The 26,232-nt window shown below is 38.2% G+C and overlaps 2 protein-coding genes across 6 annotated transcripts in view; one reads left to right on the top strand and one right to left on the bottom strand.

Annotated features, from left to right (window-relative positions):
- ppp1r9a (protein phosphatase 1, regulatory subunit 9A) overlaps positions 1-17,083 on the bottom strand; it is a 40,755-nt gene extending 23,672 nt beyond the window's left edge. For 2 of the 3 annotated variants that reach the window (XM_079484646.1, XM_079484644.1), the window contains exons 1-4: positions 12,992-13,131; positions 10,538-11,984; positions 1,044-1,176; positions 557-677 (exon numbers count right to left, since the gene is read on the bottom strand). In XM_079484646.1, the coding sequence (XP_079340772.1) occupies positions 557-677; positions 1,044-1,176; positions 10,538-11,884 (1,601 nt within the window). In that variant the 5' untranslated portion in view covers positions 11,885-11,984; positions 12,992-13,131. Of the gene's footprint in view, positions 1-556; positions 678-1,043; positions 1,177-10,537; positions 11,985-12,991; positions 13,132-16,946 lie in introns of those variants that run through there. The other variant, XM_079484645.1, reaches the window with a different exon arrangement.
- sgce (sarcoglycan, epsilon) lies at positions 15,340-24,851 on the top strand. Of its 3 annotated transcripts, XM_079484647.1 has the most exons (12): positions 15,340-15,535; positions 19,053-19,175; positions 19,562-19,719; positions 20,052-20,124; positions 20,585-20,783; positions 21,630-21,792; positions 21,901-22,115; positions 22,704-22,730; positions 23,105-23,293; positions 23,978-24,021; positions 24,283-24,320; positions 24,423-24,851. In XM_079484647.1, exons 1-12 carry the CDS (start codon positions 15,499-15,501, stop codon positions 24,471-24,473), a joined length of 1,317 nt encoding a protein of 438 aa, XP_079340773.1. In that variant the 5' UTR covers positions 15,340-15,498; the 3' UTR covers positions 24,474-24,851. The 3 variants fall into 3 exon arrangements, with proteins under 3 accessions (XP_079340773.1, XP_079340774.1, XP_079340775.1); XM_079484648.1 differs by lacking the exon at positions 24,283-24,320; XM_079484649.1 differs by having other exon boundaries at positions 15,384-15,535; positions 23,978-24,851.
- The last annotated feature ends 1,381 nt before the right edge of the window (positions 24,852-26,232 follow it).

Below are 26,232 nucleotides of genomic sequence, written 5' to 3' on the forward strand. Positions count from 1 at the left end.
AATAAGGACTCCAGCGGAAAATATCTCAACGTCCTTGTTGAATTCTGCATTGTTCCACAGAGTTTAAAGACAGGCAGAATTAATGGTGGAGGAAATTACAATCTGGCCATTGAATGCTCCTTTTAAAACCTGACTGCAAAGCTTTAAGTCACTTGGTATAAAAGTGTCGAATCTCAGAGAGTTTCAGTAAGGGCTGTATGCATTACCATAAGCGCTTCCCGCCTTCCTGTCTTGACTGGAATTTGATACTCGACAAAAGAAAAACATTTGTGTGCAAATACCGTATCAGTCCTCACAGGATGCTCACTTTTACTTTGTGCAGATAAACAAATAGATGCAAGTTTTTAAATGGCTAATGCACAACCTAAATGTTCGTTTATTATACATTATGTAATATGACTGAATTAACCTGACTACATAAGGTTACATCACTGAAAGTAATTAAGTACAAAAAAATAGTGCCTTAAGGCAAATCTTTCAGTGCATCTTTTATTTGTAAATGCAGTAGGTAGATTTTGAAATGGCCTTGGCTTAAGGCCTATTTAGCACACAGTACCTTCCATCTCTCTCCGCTGCTCCACCCTCTATAACAGTCTTGACGAAGATGCCCAGCTTCTCCAGCCCTGCATCAGCACCAACTCCCATTCCTATAATACTGATGCCTAGTCCATCATCATCTGAGAGATATGAAGACATATAAATCAGGGAAAGGAGGAATAGTAAAACTGAGTAAACAGAAAGACAAATGTCATAAGAACACTAGATGTCTATAAGGATTGATGCAAATGGAATGATGAATACACGCTAACTTATCAATATTTATGGCTTGCTATTGATTCACTTGCAGTGCTCATAATCTGCAAATGTGCTGAATGTAGATAATTTCTTAATTTAGTACATATATTTCTCCTGACTGTATACAACTACATTGTGTGTATCATGCTAAAGTCAACGCAAGCTTTTTCTTATCATTACACTCAAGTTCATGGTGACAAGTGATTTAATTTGAGATTTCTTTGTGACATTGACGTCTACTTATTCACCTTTCTCCAGTTCCACGGGGAGAAGTTCCAGCTTCTCAACTCTTTTCTCCAGCTCATATTCAGCTGAAGATGCCACTGGGTCCACCTCTTCATTCCTTCGGTCATAATCTTCATTGCAGTAGGTTTTGAACACCTGGGAGCGGAAAATATTAAAAGGTCACATTACTGAAGCCAAATAACAAAAACAGGCATGCAAAGCACTTTTGTTATTTCAATGCTTTGAAATTAGAGTATGTGAACTGTGCAGAACTGAGAGTATATCTCTTCAGAAACAGCAAGAATGAAACCCCATACAGCTGAAGACAGTATGTGATCAACAGTCGCAGAGGTCACTGGGAAATGTCTCAGGTTGTATCAGCGCTTCATCATAACACTGCGGATTGTCTGAAACACAAACAGTCATTTACGATCCCTTCAACAAAGTGATAGTCCTGTGCCCTGTATTGTGACAGGACGGTCACGCACAACTGTGTCACCTAATCGGGTTCCCGGACAAACATCGGCCTCATGCCAGTGCAAGACTGCCTCTCCTGTTGTGTCCTTACTAAAGGGTTCAAAAGAGAGGTTGCTCCTGTATACTGACAGAGAATTAGCTTCCCTCGACCAGGATTCAAGAATCTTTGAGTAAAAAGAACAACCCACCCCAGGTAAAACAAAAAATACAATAATATCAGAATGTTACCATCCAACAAAGAAACTATGTACCCTCTTTCACCATATACAGTATATATGGTGTATCAATGGGTAACATGATACAGTATCAATAGTTAACATGATAGTTACACTGCTATGGCTCCAACTATGAGAAAAACATGACTGTTTGAATGGTATTTCACTCTTAAATATTCATTACATGATATGCTATCTCTGATATTTAAAGGGATATAAAGGGACATCGTTGACTACTATAGTAGGATTTATTTTTGTTCTGTTGAACAAAAAAGAAGAGAAATTTAGAAAAGCAAACAGTTTTGGGGCATCCTTAACTACCATTTAAATTTTTTCTACAATGCTAGTCAATAATGCCCTAGAACTGTCAGTTGCTAACATTTTTCCAAATATCTTTCTTAGTGTTCAACCGAACAAATGAATGTATATGTTTGGAACAACAAATTCAATTCAATAATTCATGACAGAATGTTAGAGTATCCCTAAAAACCCACAATCACAACTCCCACCAGAATATTTGGAAAGCATGTGAACTCCTATCTATATATCTAAATTTACTATCTATTAGCGAATTGACATCCTGCATTTACAGCAATGTAGCTGTCTGTATGTCCAGCTTCCACCAAAAGAATCATCAGCTACGATTACACCATGACAGACATTAACTGAGTCAAAGCTATCTCATGCAAAAACCAATTAAAATAAAATATCTGATGATCTATGCTAATTACATTCATATGTGGTCAGAAACGCTTAAAAACTAGACCCTGAGGAAACCAAGGCCTTGGACAAAAACAGTACAGATCTCCTTTACACTTTATTTGCAAATTAATCAACAACCAGCTATGTGGTATGAAGCAGTCACGTTGATCAATAATATATGGGCTTCCTTTTAATATTGGTAATAAAAAGATGGAAAGTGAGTTGTGATATAAAAATCTTGAGACAACTGCACTAAAACATGGTCAGAGAGTAATTTGTTTATGAATGAAAACAAAAGTCTCCTCCAATACACTATAGCAGCTTTCATAATGAGTTGTGTGCCAAACATCTCTCTTCCACAGATCGTCTGTAGATTCCAAGATCAAGAAGTCCGGAGACAATTCCTTTATTCAACACATGATTTTCATATTTGCAGACCATCTTTTTATGGTACAGTATCTTTAGTTTTTTTAATAAATTTGCTTCAATGACTCAATATTTATTGTCCAATTGAATAGCTTTTTTCGTAATCACAATATCAGATTCAAGTGTCAAAAGAAAAGTTATTATCATACTGTGCATAAGCAAATTATTTTGTGTCATATAGTACACAGTGAAGTAAACAGAACAGATCCTATACAGAATATATAAAAGATAGCAGAAAATAAATTGAATATTTAAATAAAAGTATATAACTATATTTATGACATATCGCTTATTGCTCCCTGAATTCTTTGTAAGTCGCTTTGGATAAAAGCGTCTGCTAAATGACTAAATGTACATTTATTCATAAATGTTTGGGGCAGATAACAAGCAATAACCAGTAGCTATTTCTTTATTTGTAAAAACCCAAGCAGACCAAGCATCGTTTTTCAACTTGGTTGATCTTGGCTTTTGTTCAACTTAAAACACAATTTACATTCTTTATCCATCAAGCACAACTTCGATTCAGGCCCACACAACTCACCTTTCTTTTATCATCCTCATCTCCTTTTCTCCATTCGTCTCCTGTCTTTAACTCTTAAGATCAATTCAATACACCTGTTATCTGTCTTCAAACAAATGCAGCCAATCATTTTTGTCTCATCATAAATCAATCTCTCATTTAAACCTTTCATCTCTTGATATTGCAGACTGAAGTCTCATAATTAAAAACCCAGCAGCATGTGAGGTCTTTGGCTCCAATTGTGTTTTTTTTTAAAAGATGTGAGCTTTTGTAAGTGTTTTACTGTTATGGAAAGAACTAACAGTGGAGCACTTTGTATATCAAGTGATCGGCATTTACCATCATTGCGTCTATTATAACTACTACTATTATTCATAAATGGATTTGTGTTTCACAAATCTTTTACACAGGTATTGAAAAGCACGAGAGACGGTGATTTTGTTATTTTGGGGGAACTACACCTTTAAATCTTTCTTTCTCTGAAGACTGAATATCTTCTACAGAACTATAGGGATGAGTGAAACCGAGCCAGCTTCATCTCCTTTACTCCTACTCTCTTCCTGTCTCTCTTTTCTCTTATTACTTCATTTTCCCTCTTTGCTCTCATCCTCATTTGTACCACTGCACTTGTAGCAACCACGTCTCATCAGTAAGCTTCTAATGCACCATATTACGCCAATACGCCTCCAGCTGCATCGTGGGTGACTGCAATCCGACTGGGGCACAGTCCAAGAATTAACTGAGGGCCAGGCCGAGGGAAAAAAGAAGGAGAGAGGTAGAGAGCTCAGCGAAAGGAAGTGTTTGTCTGCACTTGTCTCACTGGCTTCCAAGACAACCATAAGTGCATTCGCATAAAATGGATCTGCTGTATAAGACAATGGTGCCAGCGGCCCCAGTGACACACGCACACACATGAAAACACAGATCTCTCCCAAAGGGACATCAATGCTGATGCTGAGTGGATTAACCATTCAACACAGTGTCTGCAGAGGCGAATCGACAAATAGACATTCCTTCACTTCTCAAGGCAGAAACATCACTTAAAGGAACAGTTCACCAAAAAATGAAAATTCTGTCTTCATTTACTCACTCTTAAAGATACAGTTTGTAACTGTTTTGCAGTAAAATATCCCAAAACCCAAAAAATTATATATTTGATATTTACAATATCTCAAATGTTTCCAATATTTGTAAATCGTGAGGACATTTTCATTTTAACCAGTGACACGGGACCGTGTCTGGCAGTCGCTTGTCAATGGCGTCATATCCGCGTTACCAAAGACACTAGATGGTAAGCCTGCAACCTTTAGTCAAACAATCGCGGAATGCAGGAAAGCAGACAAGAGTCTGTTATATGATTGGCTGAGGTGAAAAACATTTATCAAACTTTAATACTTTACATCATCCATAAACATGATTTCTTATTCCTGTCTGATTGACACATGACCCATTTTCCTATGCTGGCTTGGCTTCACATCCGAGTGGCCTTTTTTCAAAACAAAATGCTATAAAGCGACCCGACAGAAGTTGTCAAAATGTATCGCCCAATGCTAATTACAACATTCCAAATATTGCCCCAACATATTGGCCACAGCGAAATATTAATCCATCACTACTAATAGCTCCTGGGACATATCAGTACTTCACGTATACTCAAACATTAATATTAAAAATACCATTGCACTATTTGGTCACTAAATTATAAAAATATGTGCACATTTGTGACACTGACCATGTAAACCCTTCTATACAAAAGATCACAGACAAAATGTTATTCATAAAATCATGCTGGGATAACATCAGTCATATCAAGTTGTAGTCCACGGAGTCCAAACATCTTTTTTAATTGACAAAAAAGCATTAAACAAAAATGCAAAACAAATCCATTCTCACTGCATGATTGAGAGTATCATGATTGAACTTGAATATAAAAAACGTTTGCTAATGCGACTAAAAAAATGCTTCAACTCATTCAGATGGTAAAAGCAGACACCGTAAGGGCATCATTTCTTAAGACTCAGCATTATTTCAAAAGCGATTTTATCTTTCAACTACTTTAAAAGCACTTTGGCCACACAGGACACTTGAACTGATGAGTCAGGTGATACGAAACCCTCAAGTGAAAAGACTTATTAGTAGCCTTTGCTCTTCTGAAGCCTACGGCCCTTTCTAAACTCTTGTTTATTTTCTTCACTTCAGCAAACCGTTGACTCTTTGTGCAGTTTATCTGCCGTGGAATGGGATTTCGGCCTCTTTTTAATCCTGCGTTTGTGGAAATACCTCTGGGGCCTCACCACCCACCAACACTTAGCACGCTAACAAAGCGAGGGGAGCTTCTAGCATAAAGGGATAAAAAAGAGACAAACAATTGCTTAGTTTATATCTGGCTCTCAAATATGTTGGCTGAGTCGGCTCACATGATCAGTTACATGGACAAATGAATACTTAATACTTCATCAACTGACCACATAAGTAGGCGAGGGTGTACATTCATGAGCATGTTTCAGCTGTCAGACAAACCTAAATACGCATTCATTATACATACTGTATGCATTCAAAACTAACCTTTATTCAGTATTCATTTTAAAGATTGATCACAGCTCCTAATAGTTATTAACCTCAGCTTATAGGCAGTCTGAAGGTAGATCATATTTCTTGCATCCCTGGAACATAATTCTGATCTGAATGTTTACTTTAGGAACATACTGGGATAATACTAATACTAAAAGTGCAGTACACACTAGACACTGGAAACGTGTACTCTGAAAGAAACAGTTTTCACACGGGCCTGACTGTCCGAAACAATACTGGACAGTGTGTCAGCATTGAAGCTCTCCTTGTTTCCAGTACGGAAAAAGCTGGAACAATACTCTCCGATACATCAGTGAAGGGCTTGCGAAAGAATGGTGGAGAATTAGTGCCTGACACGGACAGCCGCAATGGTGCTGGCTCAGAAGCGCATGGCCATCTTCTGTTTCCAAAGTTGTAAAAAATTCAGCTCCAAAAGGGTTCGGATGTCAGAGAAACAAGCAAACTAAAAGTGCTACATCATTAATAATGCATTGTGGGACAGACCATTGTCAACGACTACAGTTTTAAAAGCGCTGTACTGAGAACAAGACCAATGCTTGATTGCTGTATTTCTTCATAGCCGAACTGTCCCCTAAACTGCAAATTGGCAGCTTCAGACAGCTTGTTTGTTCTGCTTTGAAAATTTAGGAAATGAAAAAATATTTAGCTGCTGCTTATTTCATGTACAATATATACATCCTCTTTAAAATATATATAACATTAGGCTATATCTAAGCTGTGGCTAAGGTTTTAACTAAATTACAAAACTGAGTTTATATAGTAAATCGCTGGAAAGAAACTAGATTGATTGGTAGATATGTGCATCAGAGTCTGTGTTCATCATTGAATCATTTCTGCAGTCATTCATTTGCTGCCCAGTCTTTCAAATCTATTCAATTCCATTAGAGAATCAAGAAAGGATAAATATGCCATAACAAAGAGCTAAATGTAACACATGTCATTTCATTTCAACCTTTTGGTGCAATTCAGGACACAGGACAGGATGGACGAAGCAAAGAGTGCATTTGCACAAATATGACAAAATACAGACACATATAAATGTAAAGTACACACACTCGCTGCTTTGCTTATTGGGAACTGGTTCCTGTGCTCTTTTAAAACTAATTCAATCAATGTAATATTGGTGTAATACTACATAATAATATAGCAATACGCTAAGACTGTCACTATTATTAAATAATTACAATTATTTGATGTAATCGCTAATAATTTAGATAAAGAGTTTTATTAAAGTCACCATGAAATCAAACAGGAAGTGTTTTACACAGATTTGCAGTGATCCTTATAAAAGATTTTTGATTCTGCGGTTGAGATGAGGCGAGCCGGATGACTTTCTAAAACACGAACTTAGGTTTAACGCACCTAAACAATGAACAGGTGAGCTCAAATTTACTGCTCAAGAACCTTGTCATGGCGCTGCAAAGATCGAGTCCTGATTAAATGGATAAAGTGATAAATCTCGCCCATATAAGTCCATTATAATGAAACAGCTTAACATTACGAAACAACGACCACTTAAAAACTCCTTTCTATTATACCTAATTGTAATAAACACGTGCTACTGTTAAAAGAACAAGCACTTATTCAAGGAATAAGAATAGTCTCACATTAAACTTGTCACTCATTAAAGTTCATTATAAAGAAACCACACAACGTGGCTCAAGGCAGCGACAAACTGAGAACATAACACAAAAATTCATGTTTGATATCAGTGATAAACAAATGTATTTATTTTGGATTTCCGTGGTGGTTGTTTTGGTACGTTAAGCTGTTTCCTTATAATGGACTTCTATGAGGAATAATAGCCCCGCCCTACATTTTCTCTAATTTCTGAAGGATATACGTCACGATACGGAAAGAAGTCAATAGCAACTTACGTTTCATCATAGTGACTTTAAACTTGACAACAACATCCCCAAATATTCTGTTTAGTTTGAGCTAGTCTTTTCTGCAATGGTCACTTTACAGTGAATGTTATAAGTAAAAGGATATATATTCTTCCTTGAATAAACTCATTGTAATTAATCATTATATTTGTCAAAGCCTTACAACAGACAATTAATCACCATAGTCACAATTCTTTAATAGACGATTAATCATCAGCCAAATTCGCACAATCGTTAGTATGTAACGTTTAAAAATCCACTAAACCACAAATTCACTAAACTTCTGTTTACATTTCATACACTTCTCACTCTTTCACATGATAACGCAACATTTTCTTCTTCATTTTTTGTTCCGCTGCGGTAAGGCACATGCTTTAGTAACATGACTGGTTAAAAAACTGCAAAAGGGCTAAAACTGTCTTGTGTAACCACCATGTAATTTCCAAATAATTCATATACAAAGGGCTCAAACAGAATGATTACTGGATGCCATAACCTTGTTATCAAATGCATGATATAAAAATATAAAAGCATGTTTGGATTGTTGATTTTGTAGTGAAAGTCTTCAGGGTAAATAATGAAAATGTGTTTAAGAGAGCTGTTATTCCACACAGCCTCTACATCTGCCTGCACAAGAGCCTCTTAAAAGAGAACTCTACGTTCATAAGCTTTCAAAAGCTTTAATATGGGATAAATGTACTTTATGAGAAATTAAGCAACAGTACAGCACAGTACAAAAATAAATAGCAGGAGAGAAAATTCAGCATGATTAATGATCAACATCTTTATTTAATGTCCCATGCTGTCATTCCTTCTCACGCCGGACTACTGAGATAAATTATCAATGTTTTACCACAAATCTGTCCCTCTCAAGTTTGAACACAAACCGCGCATTTATTTCCTCTGTTTGTAGAAAAAGCATGCCTGCGCTCAAAATGCCCTGACTCATGAAAAAGGTCTGTGTCTGTCTTTGTCAAGCTAATGACCAAAACGGTTCAGCCGAGTTGACGGTTAACCCAGCCGGCACCATGCCATTTTATAATAATTGCTGGCATTTTTTACACTTCGAGCGTGTGATACATTTTCATTAATCTGTATGGCATGAATATTTACGAAATAACCCCACTAAAGGACATAAGTAATGTTAGTGTGTCAAACTCTTCTCTAGAACGATAAAGAGTCTCATACTTAATCTAAGATATGTTTAAATACACTGTATTACAATATGTCAATTGTCGTCTGCACAGACCTAAATTTCACGTTTATAATTAGCCACAAGAACCAAGAAATGAAACTGTGAGTAGCATGGGGATGTGATCTGATTAAGGGACTCTAAGAATACAATACACTTCAAGAGCAAAAAAGGTGCAAAAACCAGAAATAACGGAATTTTAATACCGGTGGACAACTGCTGGCTGAAATTCAGCTCACATGAGGGAGACTAGCAAGTAAACGCCACGTGTACCCAATGAGAACGTCAGGAGACCCTGTCCAGCACCATTTAGAGGTATTAACACGACTGATCCAGACCATTTGTTTTCTATTTTTTTCCGCTCCATCCAGCTATTGATAGAGTCGTAAACACATTTGCAGCAGCTCAAGCGTTCAGCTGTAGTTTTCATGATATCAGAGCCGATCAATGTTGACAAAGCAAACAGTATAGGCTATCCATCATTACGTGGGTGAATCAAATTTAATGGCTTTAAACGCTAGGCTAAATAAATTCTGTTAGTTCTAATCGACAGTACAATGCACTTCAAAGAACTTAACATCTACTGTATATTAAACCTCTCTGACAATGTTATTCTGTAACCAAACGCTGGATAAAGATGGATAGACGGACTGTTATTACCATCCTCACGGTTCACCTTGGGAAATTTTGCAATCGCAGCGGTTATCCGTGTTCTCAAGGGAGCATGACTTGATCACAGTGTACAGAGAGAGAAGGATTGACAAGCAGGCCGATGGGCAGTGATGGAGAACCAGAGAAGCTCTTTGGGATGAAAGCTATATGTGTTCATCTCCCTACAGGCATGAGTAGACCTATGGATGTCACTTTATGGCTTCTCCTACTCATTATCTACAAAGCACTGATTTATGTTGGCAAAACTCTTTTTTTGAAGAATCAATAAGAGGGCTTTAATGGACTCTTTACTCAATTATCTATGTATGGAAATGCTTTCAGAAGAGATAAAAAAAACAACAACTTGAGCAAACTCAATAGCACGATGGCAGTCAACGAAGCACTTCCGCTCTGGAAGAGCAAAATATACCTGAAGAGATTTAAGAATATACAGATCCAGAGACATTTGAGACCAAAACTAAAAATGCTTTTTTTAACACTTTTCTAGGTTAACATATTGACGTACTGAAATTGTATGTTTTTACATTATAATATTCTCCCAATAATAAATTTTTTTATTTAAATGAATAGTTTACCCAAAAATTTACATTTTTTCATCATTTATTCACCCTCATTTCATTCAAAACAAGTATATGACGCTTTCTTCTGTGAAACACAAATGAAGATATTTTGAAAAAATACCTGGTTTTGTTTATTCCAAACAATAATAGTAAATGGCGCCCTGTGTTCTTGGGGCACCAACGTTCTTCAAATTATCCTTTTTGGGTGAACTATCCCATTAAATACGATTCCAAACATCTGGCTTAAATGTAAAAACCACCAGCAATGCACTTACTTTTATGGGAGCAGGACTGAATCGAATTTTTCGTTTTTGTGGAATTTCCTCTTTGTCCTCCTCTGGAAGACCTGGTATCTCTGTGATCTCTGATCCAGGATCATAAGATATGTCATCATCATACAGGTCATCCTCCAGGTCCGTGCAGCTCTCCCCCCAGCCATGATAGCAAGCATCTCCATCCACATTGAAAATAACTCTCTCGTTGCCACAGAATTTTTCATCTGATTCTTCCGCTTGATCCTCTTTAATCCGGCTAGGCTTTTCTTTCACATGACCGTCCGTGTCCTCGTGGACCTCGGTGGATGCAACCTCTGTTGAATTTTCTGAAGTTTTGTCACAAACTGCAGCGTCATTGACTTGAGCCGAGATTGAGGTACTTTCGACAGTGTCGCTTGAGTTCACTTCTGCTCTGTGTTTTGGTTCACTGGCTCTATCAATCACCTCATTGGTACCTCCGTCAAATCCTTCGCTTTCCGTCTCCGCCAGTCCCTCTTGGGGGTTCTTGCCATCTGCTTTCACCTGATCCGCTGACTCGGATAGTGGGCTGGGACTGAGAAGATCTTCAGAGGAGGAAGAAACTGGCAGATTGTGCTTGCTACCAGATCGTGTCCTGTAAAAACCACGAGATGGAGACTGCCGTGCACTGGTATCGTCCTCGCTGGCATCCCCATGTCTGTGCTGACCATCCGGGGAGTACAGCCCCCTTCCGCCTCTTCTAATAGTAGCACCGGAGCCCTGCTGGTCTATATTTTCAAACACAGCGCTGAGCTGACTCACAGTCGGTGACGAGGCCTCTGTCCTGGAGCAGAGACTGTCCAAAGAGTCTGTACTGCCTCTGTTCGAACGCGCCCCCCGCCAGTCGTCCAAATGCTCGTGTGAACCCCTCTTCTCTTTACCGTAAGAGTACACGGGTGACTGCGAAGCATCTCTGGAGGTCTGCTCAAAGAGTTTTCTTGTTTCTGAGAACTTGGAGTTGTGAGGGTCACCACCAGTCCGCTCTCCATTACCATGCTGGAATTTAATTACTGACCCATCCGCCTTGTTGATGAAGTTTGTCGGCTTGGTGAGTTTCTGTGGGGAGGTCTCTTCCCCTCCGTGTTTCTTGGAGCCGGTGTTCTCAGTACCCATCTGCATGAACATGTTCTTGATACGACTGACGTGGGCCCCATACTGCCTTCCTCGAGGTTGCCTGACCCCCTCTGGGTCCTTGAGCTTGGGATCTCCATCATGTCTAGGTTGATCAAAGGCCTTCTTTAGAGCCTGGAACTCTGCCCTGTAGGCGTTCCGGTGCGGGGAAGCACTTCTAAGGGTATTCCTCTCTGCCGAGCCCTCCGTCTTCAACATTTTAGCCTCAACGATGGAGGTCTTCTCTCAGATATACAGAAACATTTCTTCCTATTTTGTTTGTTTGGTGCAATATCACATTTTTAGAAGGGCGGGAGACCTGAAAACATTTGAAAACAAATTTAGTCCCAAAGCAAACTATTGTGAATTGTAAAATGTTACCCTAACATAAATATTTTCCACTTGATCTATCCTTTTCAATCATTCTACATATTTTTAGTTATGTCAAAAATAAAAAGCACATATTAAGTAACCAGACAAAAATAAAGTGTGCAATGTCTCATTTTGCAACATTAATAACTGCATTGAAGTTGTATTCTACATAAAATTCTAAACTGCAGCAGTGCAGATATAAAACAACAACATCTGAACTGTAAACGTCACTTTGTAAACATAATTTCAAACAGGGTTTGGAGGCTGGAAGGTGCCACTGAATTGGCTCTAGCAGTCCACCCTGCCTGTGAGCATTATGCATGATCATCACTTTACCATTAGGGCCTTTAAAAAAGACAATATAAAAGAATTGATGTTCTCGACGCAAATCTTGTTATGACTCGCAGATAAGATGCCTTCCATCAACACCCATCGTGTACACTGCAGACAGCCGCTGCACGTCGCCTCGCAGTCAGGCTGTTCAATTCAATCCATCTTACTTCAATTATTTTATATAAGTATATACTGCAGAGCTACATTTTAGGTACAAGGACATAATATGATGCAGCTCGATTATATTGTAACACTTGCGCGCTCGTTTGATAAGACGCCTAAAATGTAACTCTACAAATCTATTCGTCAACACTAAGGATGGTTGTCGCACACCTGCATTCCTTTAAACCGAACCATGGAATCATCGGAAGTGGGACTCGATGCGTTATGGGTAAGGAAAATGAACAGACCGTTACGCGCATCGCCTGCCTCAGCGCCGTCACACAGTCCCTTAAATAAACACACAACCACCAGCATCCAGCATGTTTATCTATTAGAGTATCATCTATTATCTAGCAATGCAAACCGTAAACACACACACGGGCTCAAAAAAGCAGAAGTAAGAGAAGTATTGCTTAACCCCCTTGTTGCCCATATGTTTTGAACAAAAGAGTCACTTACCAACGTCTTCAAATGTAATGTAATTTAATTCAAGAATAAAAACGTCCCCGATTTCAATAGTTAATCAAATAGTAATGACCGCATCGTCGCAGATTCTCCCTGTAAACAACATCTTCATTCGGCTGCACAATCAGCATCAAGCTGCCGTGCAGGACTTCGCCAGACAATTGACACAATATGACATACAAGCCGGGCTTTACACACAAACACTCTCTCACGCGCACACACAAGCAGCTAGACAACGCCATTGAAGCCGAGGGGTGATGCCGCAGTTCTCTTAATATGCGTTTTTATACATCACAGCATACAGAGTCACACTACCACATTAACGAAACATGGGTACCGTTTACATTTTCATTTCGTGACACAATAGCACAATGCGCATTGATTTCATAAGCTCTCTGCCCATGTGACAAGTGTGCATCCTCTTTTTCAATAATGGTTCGGTCCAGTAATCTGTATAGAGGGGCTCTAAACTGCAGTCTGGCGAAGGAAAAAAGTAATTAAAACAGCAGCATAATAACTACAGTGGTTGTGCTTGTGATACAAGGCCACATGATGACTATGTTGGGTTATTCAATACAATTAATGTTACACGGGTTTGCAATAAAAAACATGAAATATTTAGCTTGAAGTGTGAACAGATTTATTTGTACGCCTATTTCGACTAACTAATATGGCCCAAAAAATGATTTGGAACTTGAGGTTCTACAGGGGTAAAGTCTGTGGTTAGTATGGAATAGAGATTAATACAGTATATTCCTCTAACACGATATATAGCCCAATGCATATCTGCAGGGGTTAGGGTAGTGATCTATTGCATTTATTCTAATCCGCTCTTGATTTTGTCAACCACTGTTTGGCCACAGAATAGTGTAAATCCCACTGTAATTGTGTAATGTTGGTTTTGTGCTTTTAGCCCATGGGAATTAATTTCAGTGCAAATCGTGTTTGGAGAAAGCATGACAAATAAACTATTGTCCGTACATCCTCATGAGGTTTACTGCAAACTGCGTAATCTTTTTTATTTATACACATTGAAAATGTTTTTTCTCAAAACAGTCCCTTGTGGCTGCCTCAAAATGAATTAGTTGTGATTTAATATGTTTGAATCAGCCTGAAAACAATTGGTTGCACTAACAAGACCTGTTTTAAGGGTTAGATCAGGTAAATATCTCCTTAGAGCAATGACTTCCTATTACCACATTTTACAACATATCACCAATCGTCTGGGAATGTTGCAACATAAAGTCTTGATGGCAAAAAATGCAGCTTGCACTTTTTTTAAGGAGGTGCAAGTAAACAATACATACTTACGTTTGGTCCTCCCTAGACTGTCCAGTTGTGAAGCATTGTGCACGGTGCAAATAGCATGGCCATCTGTCTGCCCAGGCTCTCCACAGGGGGTTGAATACATTTTAATAGACCTTATCTCTTTGTCAATCTTTAGAGCTTATGGGGCATGATTGATGGGGGAGGGGGAAGCCTGCTTTCTCCAAAACCTATGGAGCTACTGCGTTTGTATATTTATGCTTTTCAACAGCACTCGTATGATGAGGTACATAACCAAAGAGAAAAGTTAGTCACACTTTGTATTGCTATTGTATAGGCCTGTTTACATAACTAATAAATAATGTACATGAAACAATTTAAAAGTACATACAGTTAATGGGTTTCCTTTTGTGTTTGTTGTGTGCAATATCACATTTTGTTGAAAATCGGAGGAGAAAAAACTCAAAGGTCCAGAGTATGAAATTAAGGAAAATAATTGAGGTTGCGAATTGTATCCAACGGCTCACTCTACTCTTGAAGCACAACGGCTCTACGGGTTTCGCTTCTTTGCCGGCGGAGAAAACGTATTTACGTATGTATTTACAAAACGCGCTCTGTGGAGCAGTTTGTCAGTTTAGGGCTACTGTAGAAACAACATGGCGAATTCCATGCAAGGGGACCCTCGGTGTTTGTAGATAGAAATAGCTTGTTCAGGTAATAAAAACATAACGTCATTATGTAAGGTTTTACCTTTATACACCTCTGAAGACACCCCTGTCAGTACACCTCTGTCAATACGTCCTCCAAAAAAATAATCTTTATTATGTGCTAAGTTTTGAATACCGACTTTTTAATGTAAGTGCTCAAAAACATACTTTAATTTTTTGTGGAGGAACACATATTATTAAAACAACATGGTCATTTATATATTTTACTTGTGATGGTAAATACATTAACATAGTCCTGCAAAATGTGAATGGCAAGTTACAATACAATTACTATATTCCATACCAACACAATTTCCATTTCGTCCCAACGGGCTCCTGTAAATAGTGCTTACGAGTTTTTTTTCCAGCGTCTGCGCCAGATGTTCCAGCCAACCACCGCCCAACTCGGGCTCAGCGAGTGGGAGGAATCCGAGCTATGAGGATGGGGTGTCTATAGCTGTCACATCCCGAGGACCACCAGCGACCCTCCAAACGTGTAATGTTAATTCTCACTGCGGAAAGTGAACGATGGCGTCGGCTCGCGTTTTCGTTTGGGTCATAGCGGGTACGTATTTATAGACTTGAATCGACGACACTGGAAGAAAAAGCCGCTTTTCTCAGTGGACTACAGCTAGCTTACTGGCTAACGCGATAGCTACCGTGTTTAATACATCATACGAGACGTTTTGTTTGATGAAGTAATTGCGTGTAACGTTTACGTTATTTGACGTTAACAATGTCGTGCCATATTGTTTTAAAATAGCTAACTGTTACACGCAACATTAACTGCGAACTATGCGCAAATACGACGCAATTCTTTCACAATGTATTGATGATGTATTTTTTCTCCATGTTGTGTCCGTTGTAAAAAGCCTTAATTGTTCATTTCGCCACTGGCATACACGGCCAGATCCTGGCTTTAGTCAACTCCAAACAGAGATCTGTATCTCAAAGTGGCGGTGAGTGACTGGAGAGACTGTCTGTGTTTTAAAACCTAGTGAGCTACCTACCTAGACCTGTGTTTAACCTTTAAGGGATACTTTACCCAACAATGACAATTCTGTCATCATTTACTCACCTTCGAGTTGTTCCAAATGTGTATACATTTCTTTGCACATTTCTTTGTTCTGACGAACACAGAGAAATATATTCGGAAGAATGCTTATACCCAAACAGATTTCAACACACATTGACTACCATAGTTGAAAAAAACAAGGGTATTCAAAAGTGCCCCAGAACTGTTTGCTGTCCTACAAAATGTCTTCTTTTGTGTTCAACAGAACAAAAAATAAGATAAAAGTAATTTTTCCTACTATGGGAGTCAATGGGTGTTGAGATATGTTTGGTTATGAGCTTTTTCCAAATATCTTTCTCTGTGTTCAACATAACAAAGAAATGTATACAGATTTGGAACAACTCGAATGTGAGTAAATGATAACAGAATTAAAATTTTGGGGTGAAATATCACCTGGCGCTGCCCACGAAGAGCAGTGACAGTGAAGTACAGGCGAGAAAAACGCAGAAGCATACAATGCGAATGGCTCTCGAATTGCAATTGTTTTGGGCATCGCAGGAGCGTTCCGGCTCAAACGCTACATGTTTCTTTGGACCCAAAACACCAAATGCTATAATGCACAAAATTGCTGACTTGGTAGGCAACTCACAAAGTATTAAAACTCAGATTAAGTATTTGGGGTGTCATAACACACGCAGCTCTTTCTTTAGAGGCTTAACAAATGCCAACCTGCTGAACATGTGTGAATCTCCTTCCTTCAATTTTATTAAAACAGAATGTTCTCAGCTTCTTTAACAAAACCACTAAGTTTGTTTTTATTAACACACAATAGCCATTGATGGAGCCTACAATATGTCTAATACGAGTGCAGTACAGATTTAGCATTATTTGTCCATTTTAAATACACTGATATGAAAACTCATGTGTTGTTTATATGTATTGTGATGAAAAGCTGTATTACCTGCTAAATAGGCACCTTGGGAAAAATCATTCTCTCACTTCACCTTGAGCATGTTCCTGGCTGCAGCTTAGTCCTGACGGGCTGACCCAGTTGTGTGGATAGCATTCACTTCCAGACTGTGGTTCTTTGAACAGTTTTACGTCTTCATGTCTACGATTAGTCTGCCGTTTACTCAGACAAATTGTAAAGCTCTTGAATTCCCCCGATCTGAAAAGAAAAGTCAGCACAGAGCTGTGCCATGGAAGTGAGAGAGAAAATGTCTTCTCAGTGGGCACATGATGAATATCCTCATTTGTCCCGCTCAAGGTCAGACCATAGAAGCATAAACCAGGATTAGCCATTTCAACTACAGGGCTTGTCTGTTATATCCATCCACTAGGTGTTTGCATATGTGTGTGTGGGTCTGCATGTGTAGGATCCCTCTTTTGCCATTACTAAGTGGTACAAGGTTTTGCATTAACCATTAATAGTTGATGTATTAGAATAGTGTCAAGCTTAAGGTTTAGTTGCTCCGGAGTTTTATTCTGATGATTTTATAGCCCTTATAATGTGGTTTATTTGTTGTCAGGTTTATATCAGGCTCCGGCTAAGGTCACCCATGGGGAGACGGTGTAAACCATCTGGTGCTGCTATTCAATGCGTGCATCTGTGACCCCAAGCAAAAAAACCATTCATCAACACCCTGAAAACAGATCAATGCGTATCATGGATAACAGTGGTGACACTCTGACTCTAATGACACAGCTGATCTCCAAGCTCATTAAAATTGCATGTGTTTTTACTTTGCTTTGGATTTCTGCAGTTTGCACATATTGCAAGGAAACAGTAGTTCGCCCAAAAATAAATATTCTCATCATTTATTTACCCCCATCTTGTGTAGAACACAAAACAAGATATTTTGAGAGATAACTCCAGCATTTTTCAAATTATCATCTTTTGTGTTGCACAAAAAAGTCATACAGGTTTGGAATGGCAAGAGTGTGAGTAAATGATGAAAATGTTTGGGTGAACTATCACATTAAAGTAGTTAACCTGCTTTGAGTGATGTGCTAGCCGTTTTGTGTCTGAAGGCATGAAGAGATCTCTCTTGTGCAGCACACTCTGGTGATTAAAAACCAGCAGTGAAGTGAGCAAAGAGAGAGAAAGAGACCAGAAAGGCATGTTGGCAAGCCTCCTTCAGCAGTCTATTATAGAAACTAGCATCTTTCCTCTGAAATAATCCTTGAATAAGGAGGATGTGTGTGCCCATGTTGTGTCAGTGAACAGGGATGGATGTAGCATGTGAGGGAGGGGTAATGGCGTGTGAGAGTGAGCGTGGAATGTTTAGAGATTGTGACTCACTGAACTACAGTCCAGCAGCCAATGAGAGTCTAATGCCCAAGACGCACTCACCCACTCTATCACATAATACATTTCACACATTCCTACACAATTCTTAAATAAATTTTCAGTTTTAAAAGGGATACTTAATCCAATACTTCACCATTTACTCACCTTTGAGTTGTTCCAAATCTGTATAAATGTCTTTTTTCTGATGAACTGAAAGATATTTTTGATAGAATGCAAGATCTTGCATTACCCATTGACTCCCATAGTAGGAAAAATTACTTTTTCTGTTGAACACAAAATAAGACATTTTGAAGAATGTAGGACAGCAAACAGTTCTTGGGCACTTTTGACTACAAAAAGTGACAATTTTTTCCTACTATGGTAGTTAATGGGGTACAAAGTCTGTCTTTTGCATAGAAATATCAGAAGAAATAAATGTATACAGATTTGGAACAACTCAAGGGTGATTAAAGGATGACAGAATTTTCATTTTCGGGTGAAGTATCCCTTTAAGGCAGACACACCCCTGTTTTATAAATGTACAATAAATTGCACATTATACATATTAAACTACACAAATATAGAAAATGTAAAAATAACCTGTATTGAATTAAACTTAATTAGTTTTTTGTCTCTGTCGTCTTCAAAATTGTCTGAAATTGTTTGATATATTATTTGTTTCATATTTATACATTTATGTTTTTACTGTGTAGTATTTATTTTTCAAGGCGAGGTCTTCTGTTAAAGTGCTTGATAATACTCTATTTTTTGCTCTAGTGGTCACCATCCTCTCCAAATCACACGCCGACCGCACTGTTTATCCTTCTGCCGGTGTGCTCTTTGTCCATGTGCTAGAAAGAGAATACTTTAAAGGGGAGTTCCCACCATATCCAAAAGCAGGTATATTTATTAATATGCTTACTCATTAAGTTGCATTCATAGAGTGAATTGTTTACTTTACAAAAAAGTTAAACTTGCATGGCTAATATCATTCTTTCACAAATAGAATCACATACTTAATGCTAAATGCATAAATGTTACATACAGCACTGCCTCGCATACATTCTTGGTACATGCTGTCACATGGTTTCATAAACATGGTTTCATAAATTACTTTCTTTAACAATAAAGCGGATAAAAATAAGGACCAGCAGCCTCAGTCACCATTCGCTTTCTTTCAGCTTTTCCATACATTGTATATGAATGGTGACTGAGTCTAACATTCTGAGATTCTTTAGGGTGAACTATCCCTTTAAGACTCAATATATATTTATTTTTTATTTCAGGTGATCCTAGTAATGACCCAATCACATTTAACACCAACCTTAAAGGCTATCCAGACAGGCCTGGATGGCTCCGATACATTCAGAGAACCCCACATAGTGATGGAGTCCTCTATGGCTCACCAACTGCCGAGCATTTGAGCAATCCGACCATCATAGAGGTGCGTTATTATACCCCAATGTTTATCAGAATTTTTAATCTGCTGTATCTGACCTTTATATGTAGATTAAAAAGCTTAAAAGTCACAGTGTTTTTTATGTCTGTATAAATAAATTCTAGGTAAATAAAAAGTGGCTAACTTCTTAAAGGCACAGAAACGCGTAATCTCCTTTTTTTGGATTGTACAGACTTTAGATTTCTGTCCTGATTTCCTTATTCCGTTTTACATTTAAGATGTTTTATTTATTTGCATCTGGTTCTGACAGCATGTGATTGGTATGAATGTAAAGCTGTCCTGAGCTTGGCTTAAACATTCACCCCTGTGTGTTGCAGATTACTGCATACAATAGACGCACTTTTGAGACTGCCAGGCACAACTTGGTCATACACATCATGTCTACAGAAGGTGAGAGCCAGGAGAAGTGTTGATTTAACAAATCTTATTATCATGCAGCCGAATGCTCTGTGAAGTGATCTATTGTTTTACTGAAAGCTCCTTATATTCAGAATAATCCTAAATCCTACATCAGTTTGTCAAGAGTCAGACATAAAATATTGGTAATGCTAGAATATATTGCATCGCTTGATACCTGAGTGAAATAATATTTCACTTCTGAAAAAACCTTCATAGCAGATATGACAGACCATGTTTACACTGATAGGATGGGTAAGAATTCAACTTCGTTCCCTGTCTGTGATTAGTTAAGATAAGCAACTGTTACAGTGTAGATGTGACATCAGTGTGATGCAATACACCATCTGCTCCTTGTCATAACAGCTTATACAACTGTTATGTAACCCACTGTACAGTAGCTGACATGTGTTTGCACACCCTCATGTCTTCTGCTTTTGCTATTCTCTCGTAGAGTTTCCTCTGCCCTATCAAGCAGAGTTCTTCATCAAGAACATGAACGTTGAGGAGATGTTGGCCAGCGAGGTGCTGGGAGATTTTCTGGGTGCTGTGAAGAACGTGTGGCAGCCTGAAAGGCTCAATGCCATCAACATCACTTCATCACTGGCCCGTGGCGGACGAGTCCCGTTACCAATCAATGATCTGAAAGAGGGGTAAGAAAAAAAAACTGGACTGAAATACCTGGCATGGACCTTAAATGAACATTCTTAAATATCATGATGCATTTGCATTTATATAAGATCAGTATGTTTATTAACTACATCTTAACTGTGCCTTTGGTTAAGGAAGTGTATTATTATTCAAATGAATTCATTTTTTCAAAAAACACTTTTTGCGCACTTGAAAGAGGGCACATCCTATCCCAGGAGGCAGCTGAACAGTGTGTGTTGAGCTGTGGTAAATGTACAGAGGCTGCCCATCTTTTGGTTCACACTTTAGAGGAATTCCCTCATGCGTTCACATGACTTAATCAAATATTCATGCTTTCTCTCAGAAAATAAAATGTTCCAGATGAAGGTGATTTAGAAGGTCATAGTCAGAGCAAAATGCACATTCATCATGGCAGCCCAATGACAAAATATGTACTGTTTATAAATAATTTAAAGCCTTTACATTAAATTACGATAATATCTGTTTCATTCTGTGAACTACTAATAATATTTCTCCCAAATTTGATTTGCATTTATTTGCAGAAAATGAAAACTCAACACAAAATAACTGAATAAAAGGTCAAAATAAAAGGAAAGATGCAACCTCAAATACTGTAAAGAAAACAAGTTCATATTCACTTGAAAGCATACAACAGTACTATTTTGTGGTATTTAGGAAAAGTTATTTTTATTTATTTTTTATTTAAAATAAATCTAGAGATATTGATTAATAAACATTTGGAATGGTCTTTTTAGATTTTTCTGCTGCTGTACATCTCATTTAAAGACTTTACATATTTTACGTCATATCTCTCTATGCAAAAATAAAGTTTTCCTTGGCATGCACAGTGTGTATGTGATGGTTGGAGCAGACGTGCAGTTCTCATCATGTCTGCGAGAAGTGGAGACGCCACAGAACCAGCAACGCTGCAGTCAAGAGATGGAGCCCACCATCAGTTGCGATAAGAAGTTTAGAACTCAGTTCCACATCGACTGGTGCAAGATATCTCTGGTGAGCACAGAAGCCTGTTTTCTTCTGTACACGATCATTACTTTAATCTAGCAAACAAATCATGCTTTACATTGTACTTATTCATGTTGACCCCCTATGGTTTTTAAGGTGGATATCACAAAGGTCGTTCCTGTGCACAGTAGTCGTCCAGACCCGGGCACAGGTGTGCTACCAGACATCGGAGAGTACAACCCACCTTCCGAGTCTCTGAAAAGCAGGGACTACTTCGCTGACTTCCTGATCACATTAGCTGTTCCCTCGGCTGTCGCCCTCGTCCTCTTTTTCATCCTCGGCTACTCCATGTGCTGCAGACGGGAAGGGGTGTAAGTTTGATGTGTTCTACTCAGTGTGAAAAACACATTCACACACACACACATTATGAACCATTATGTACACAATTTTTAGTGACTATAAATAAGTTGAATTATATGTTTACAATATAGACTGACCACGATCACAGGTGTAAACTCTGTAGTGATTATGCCATCCTTTGTACCAGCTAAATGAAGATCCGAGATAAAATGAGAACACGTACACATCTGATTATGACAGGCGTGTAGCAAGACAGGGTCACATCCCTGCCAAAAAGCAGCTTACCATCTTCATCAAGCATCCATCTTTATGGTCCGTTTTTTTCACCATATAATCATTAACCAATACACACTCAGTCCAAAGGTCCCATCTGTTGTATTCAACGCCATTCCAACAGATGTTTCCTCTCCATGATCAGCCAATCCCATGTTTCCTGATGATGTCACCCACCATCAGAGCTACTGCAGCCTGAGGGAGATCCCCCACCATCAAATGCGTCTACAATCCCCCAAATTTGAACCAGCCCCCCTTGGCTTTTGTGTGGTTGTCTTTAACTATTAATATTATAATTTAATTCAGTCATTGTGTTTTGTTTCTAGGGAAAAAAGAAACATGCAAACACCAGAGTAAGTGTTCCTTCTCCTGTGCTCTTGTTTTTTTCTCTTTATTTGATCTGTTTTCCATCCTTCGATAGGTTATGTTTTCCGTTTGTTTGTTATGAGTCCTCCATCATGGTGATGTTCATATCCATCTCATTCATGACATCACCTCTGTGTCATCATGATGTCATCAATGGGTCAGCTGCTTCGGTGACAGAGATCAGGGCAAAATGAAAAATATTGTTGAGAATAAGAATCACTGAATGAGACAAAAGGCAAACAGAGATGTTTACAGGCTGCATAGCAACATTATATATTCTCCTTTATATTTTTGTGCATGCTTTGTGCAGGAAAAACAGTAGCTTGTGCTTGAGTATTCATTCAGTTCCTCTATTTCCCAGTATTCAGCTGGTCCACCACAGCTCTATTCAGAAGTCTACAAAGGAGCTTCGCAACATGTCTAAAAACAGGGAGATCTCGTGGCCACTCTCAACGCTGCCGGTTTTCCATCCTGTGAGCGGGGAGGTGGTACCTCCAATCCACCCTGACAACTACGAGACCACCAGCATGCCACTCATGCAAACGCAGGCGTAAGTCTGTTACTTACTCATGCATGCTGTTTTTAAACAGTTCTTTGGGATTGATGGATCTGAGTAAAGAAGAGACCAAAGAAAGGTTACAGTAGTCCACTGTCACTGTGTATGACTTAGAAAACAGGCTTGAATCTTCAAGGCCTGGAATAAAATGACTGGAGAACAGAGATCAAAACATCAGATTTCTACTATTGTGAGCAAGAGCTCTCCTCACACCCTGACAGTAATTTTAACCTCCAGGATGGTCATTTTTTTGTCACGAATAGGTTTTCTTGCCACTCACTGCTCCAATGTCATTGGTGCACTAGAGAATTTGAAAACCCAATCACAAATGAGTAAAAATTTATATTTTAACAAAAAATTGGTTTTCTTTATGTTAAATGAAAGTATATTCTGCTTAATTAATGTTCAAAGTAACAAATAAGGTACAAGAGGTTGTGCTTTCACGTTGTGCCTAGCAACGCCCTTCAGAATTGAGGACTGAAACGAACGTTAGACATATTATAAATGTGTATGAAAACACATCATCTGAAATTGTTAACTGCCAGTGGACATACATGACTTTTGATCGCTTTCTAGCTTAACATCTCTGTCAGAGACAGAGCGATGCTGAAAATGTCAGTATTGACCCGGTTTGTCATTCAACTGGCATAATGAGGCTTTACTTTCATTTATTCACAGGAATCTACAGAATCAAATTCAAATACCACAGCAGCAGACCTCTGGTAAGTGATGGAAATCCATAATAGATGACTTAGCTTTCTCGCCTTGAGCCTCTTCTTTCATATGAGAGCAAATTAACGTTACTGCAGATGCCACAGATTGTTTTTAATGGTAGTTTTTAAAGATCCATTCTAATAGCGGTCCTGGCGGTTCAGCCTCTTTCGCTGCAGTCTAGTGAACCCCAGTGTACACATAATGAACTGCCATCCGAGACTGTATCTCTTCTTGTCTAACATGCTGTTCATTCATTCATGCTAACTAAGGAGATAATTATTGTATGTCGACTTTTCGGAGACTAGAGGCAAGTATTACTCTTCTGCATCTGTGATAAAGCGTGGTGTGGTGTTTTTAAGAATTTTCAGTTAGTGGGTCTGCTAATAAAAAAATTTTTTTCTTATTGTAGGTAAATGGTATTCCTGAGGAGAGGAAAGTGGCAGAGGCTTTGAACCTGTGATGAGATTCCATTTGGCTTCACTTTTATACCTTTGCCAGATGTGCATGCATAGCTGTAGGTCTAAAGATCAGTGCTCTGTGTTCTCATGCACATGTCTGAAAACGCAATTCACAAATATTTGTTTATTTACAGTGTCAGAACTAATGTTCAGATTGGCACACTAAAAAATTCTTTAAAATGTATTATAAAAATTAAACATGGTGTCAAGTGTTATTTTGTGTCATTTGAAGTATGAGAAAAGTGTTGTTTATATAATTTTACCACTAATGAAGGCACATTTAAAGAGACTATGTCTGAACGGGATGATACTGTTATTGTGTTCTCTTACATGAGTAAATACATTTTGATAAATAAAAACATTTGCAACTAAAAACAATACCTGGTTTGGTTTAGTCCCGTGTGTGTTTCATGTTATAAATGGCTCTCCGTAAGAACCCTCTTGCTCGCCATCTCACTTTCTAATTGATACTGACGGAGGTATTTTCTTTACGTGAATAAACTATACGCAATGCCTTCCCATTATGTCCGGGAAATAAATCCGTACATCTGAGTAAAAACACAGGCTTCACTTTATCCCGTGCGTGTGCGCCTCATAAAACACAAATGTGGGGTGATCGTTTCTAAATCACACGAGGTCCCCAGATAATAATAATCCCGTTCAAATAAATTTTGTGTAGGCTAATCTATTGAAATGTGTTACCTGTTCTGTTCAGAAGAAATAAATTCATGTCTGTCATTATGAATTCTTGTTTTCGCACGAGTGCTTCCCCTTTGCAAGCTCTTATCAGTTCGTATTTCTTGGTCCAAACAATTGATGAATCCCCAGATCTGATCTGGCGTTTAAAAGTAAAAGTAGTAAACGCCGCAATAAATAATACTAAAAGTTTACAAGAAAAAAAACGTAACCTCTGTCACCTCTTCGGTTTTTTATTTTGTAATTTTCGTATTAACAGCAATATAGTATCAAAACATATAGGCTACATAATCAAACAGGGGGAGTTTACAAAAAGAGATGAAATAAATTACAACGTTTTAGAGTTTTCAGTGCCATTGTTTAGAACATAAAGTTCCATTTCTTTTTTAAAGGAAATAAAACAGGGTTGTCTTCCAGAAAATATACACCTGTGTATATGACATGTTGCTAACAAAAGGATCAAATTAATCTTATAAATACAATTGCTAGTATGGTAAATTCTTTGACGATTCTCCAAAACGCCAAAACAGTAGGCCTATATGTTTCCAGCATAAAACTAAATGTATATTAACATTCTTTATAATAAAATCATAAACATTTTCACAAAAAAGATTTCACAAGTGTGCAGTACCAGTATAAGTGAACCACAAGGTTTCACAAGGGGTTCTAAGCAGTTATTACAAAAGTGCAATTTGTATCTATATCTTTTTTAAATTTCATAAGGAAATGTTTTGTGGGGTAGATTCTATGTGTAAGTTTAAATGATACTTCCTTAACTTTGTTTGTTAACTTTTCCATACAATAGAATCTTTGAATCGGTTCCAAAATGAATGAACATAGGGCAAAGATTAAAAAAATGTATACATCTATTTTTAGAGTTATTAGACAGACAGTTCCCACCAACATAGGTATTAATAACATTAGGTAGGGACCAAAGTTTAGCGTTAATTCTTTATTGGTGTCTAAATAAAGGGCACATTTGAGGAGACAGCATCAAAAACTCCGGCATAATCCTTTAGTGTGCCGAGCTCTCTTCGTTCTGTTCACGAATGTGACGAAATGACG

This window comes from Barbatula barbatula (assembly GCF_947034865.1).
Source record: "Barbatula barbatula genome assembly, chromosome: 21".
Classification (NCBI taxonomy): Eukaryota; Metazoa; Chordata; class Actinopteri; order Cypriniformes; family Nemacheilidae; genus Barbatula; species Barbatula barbatula.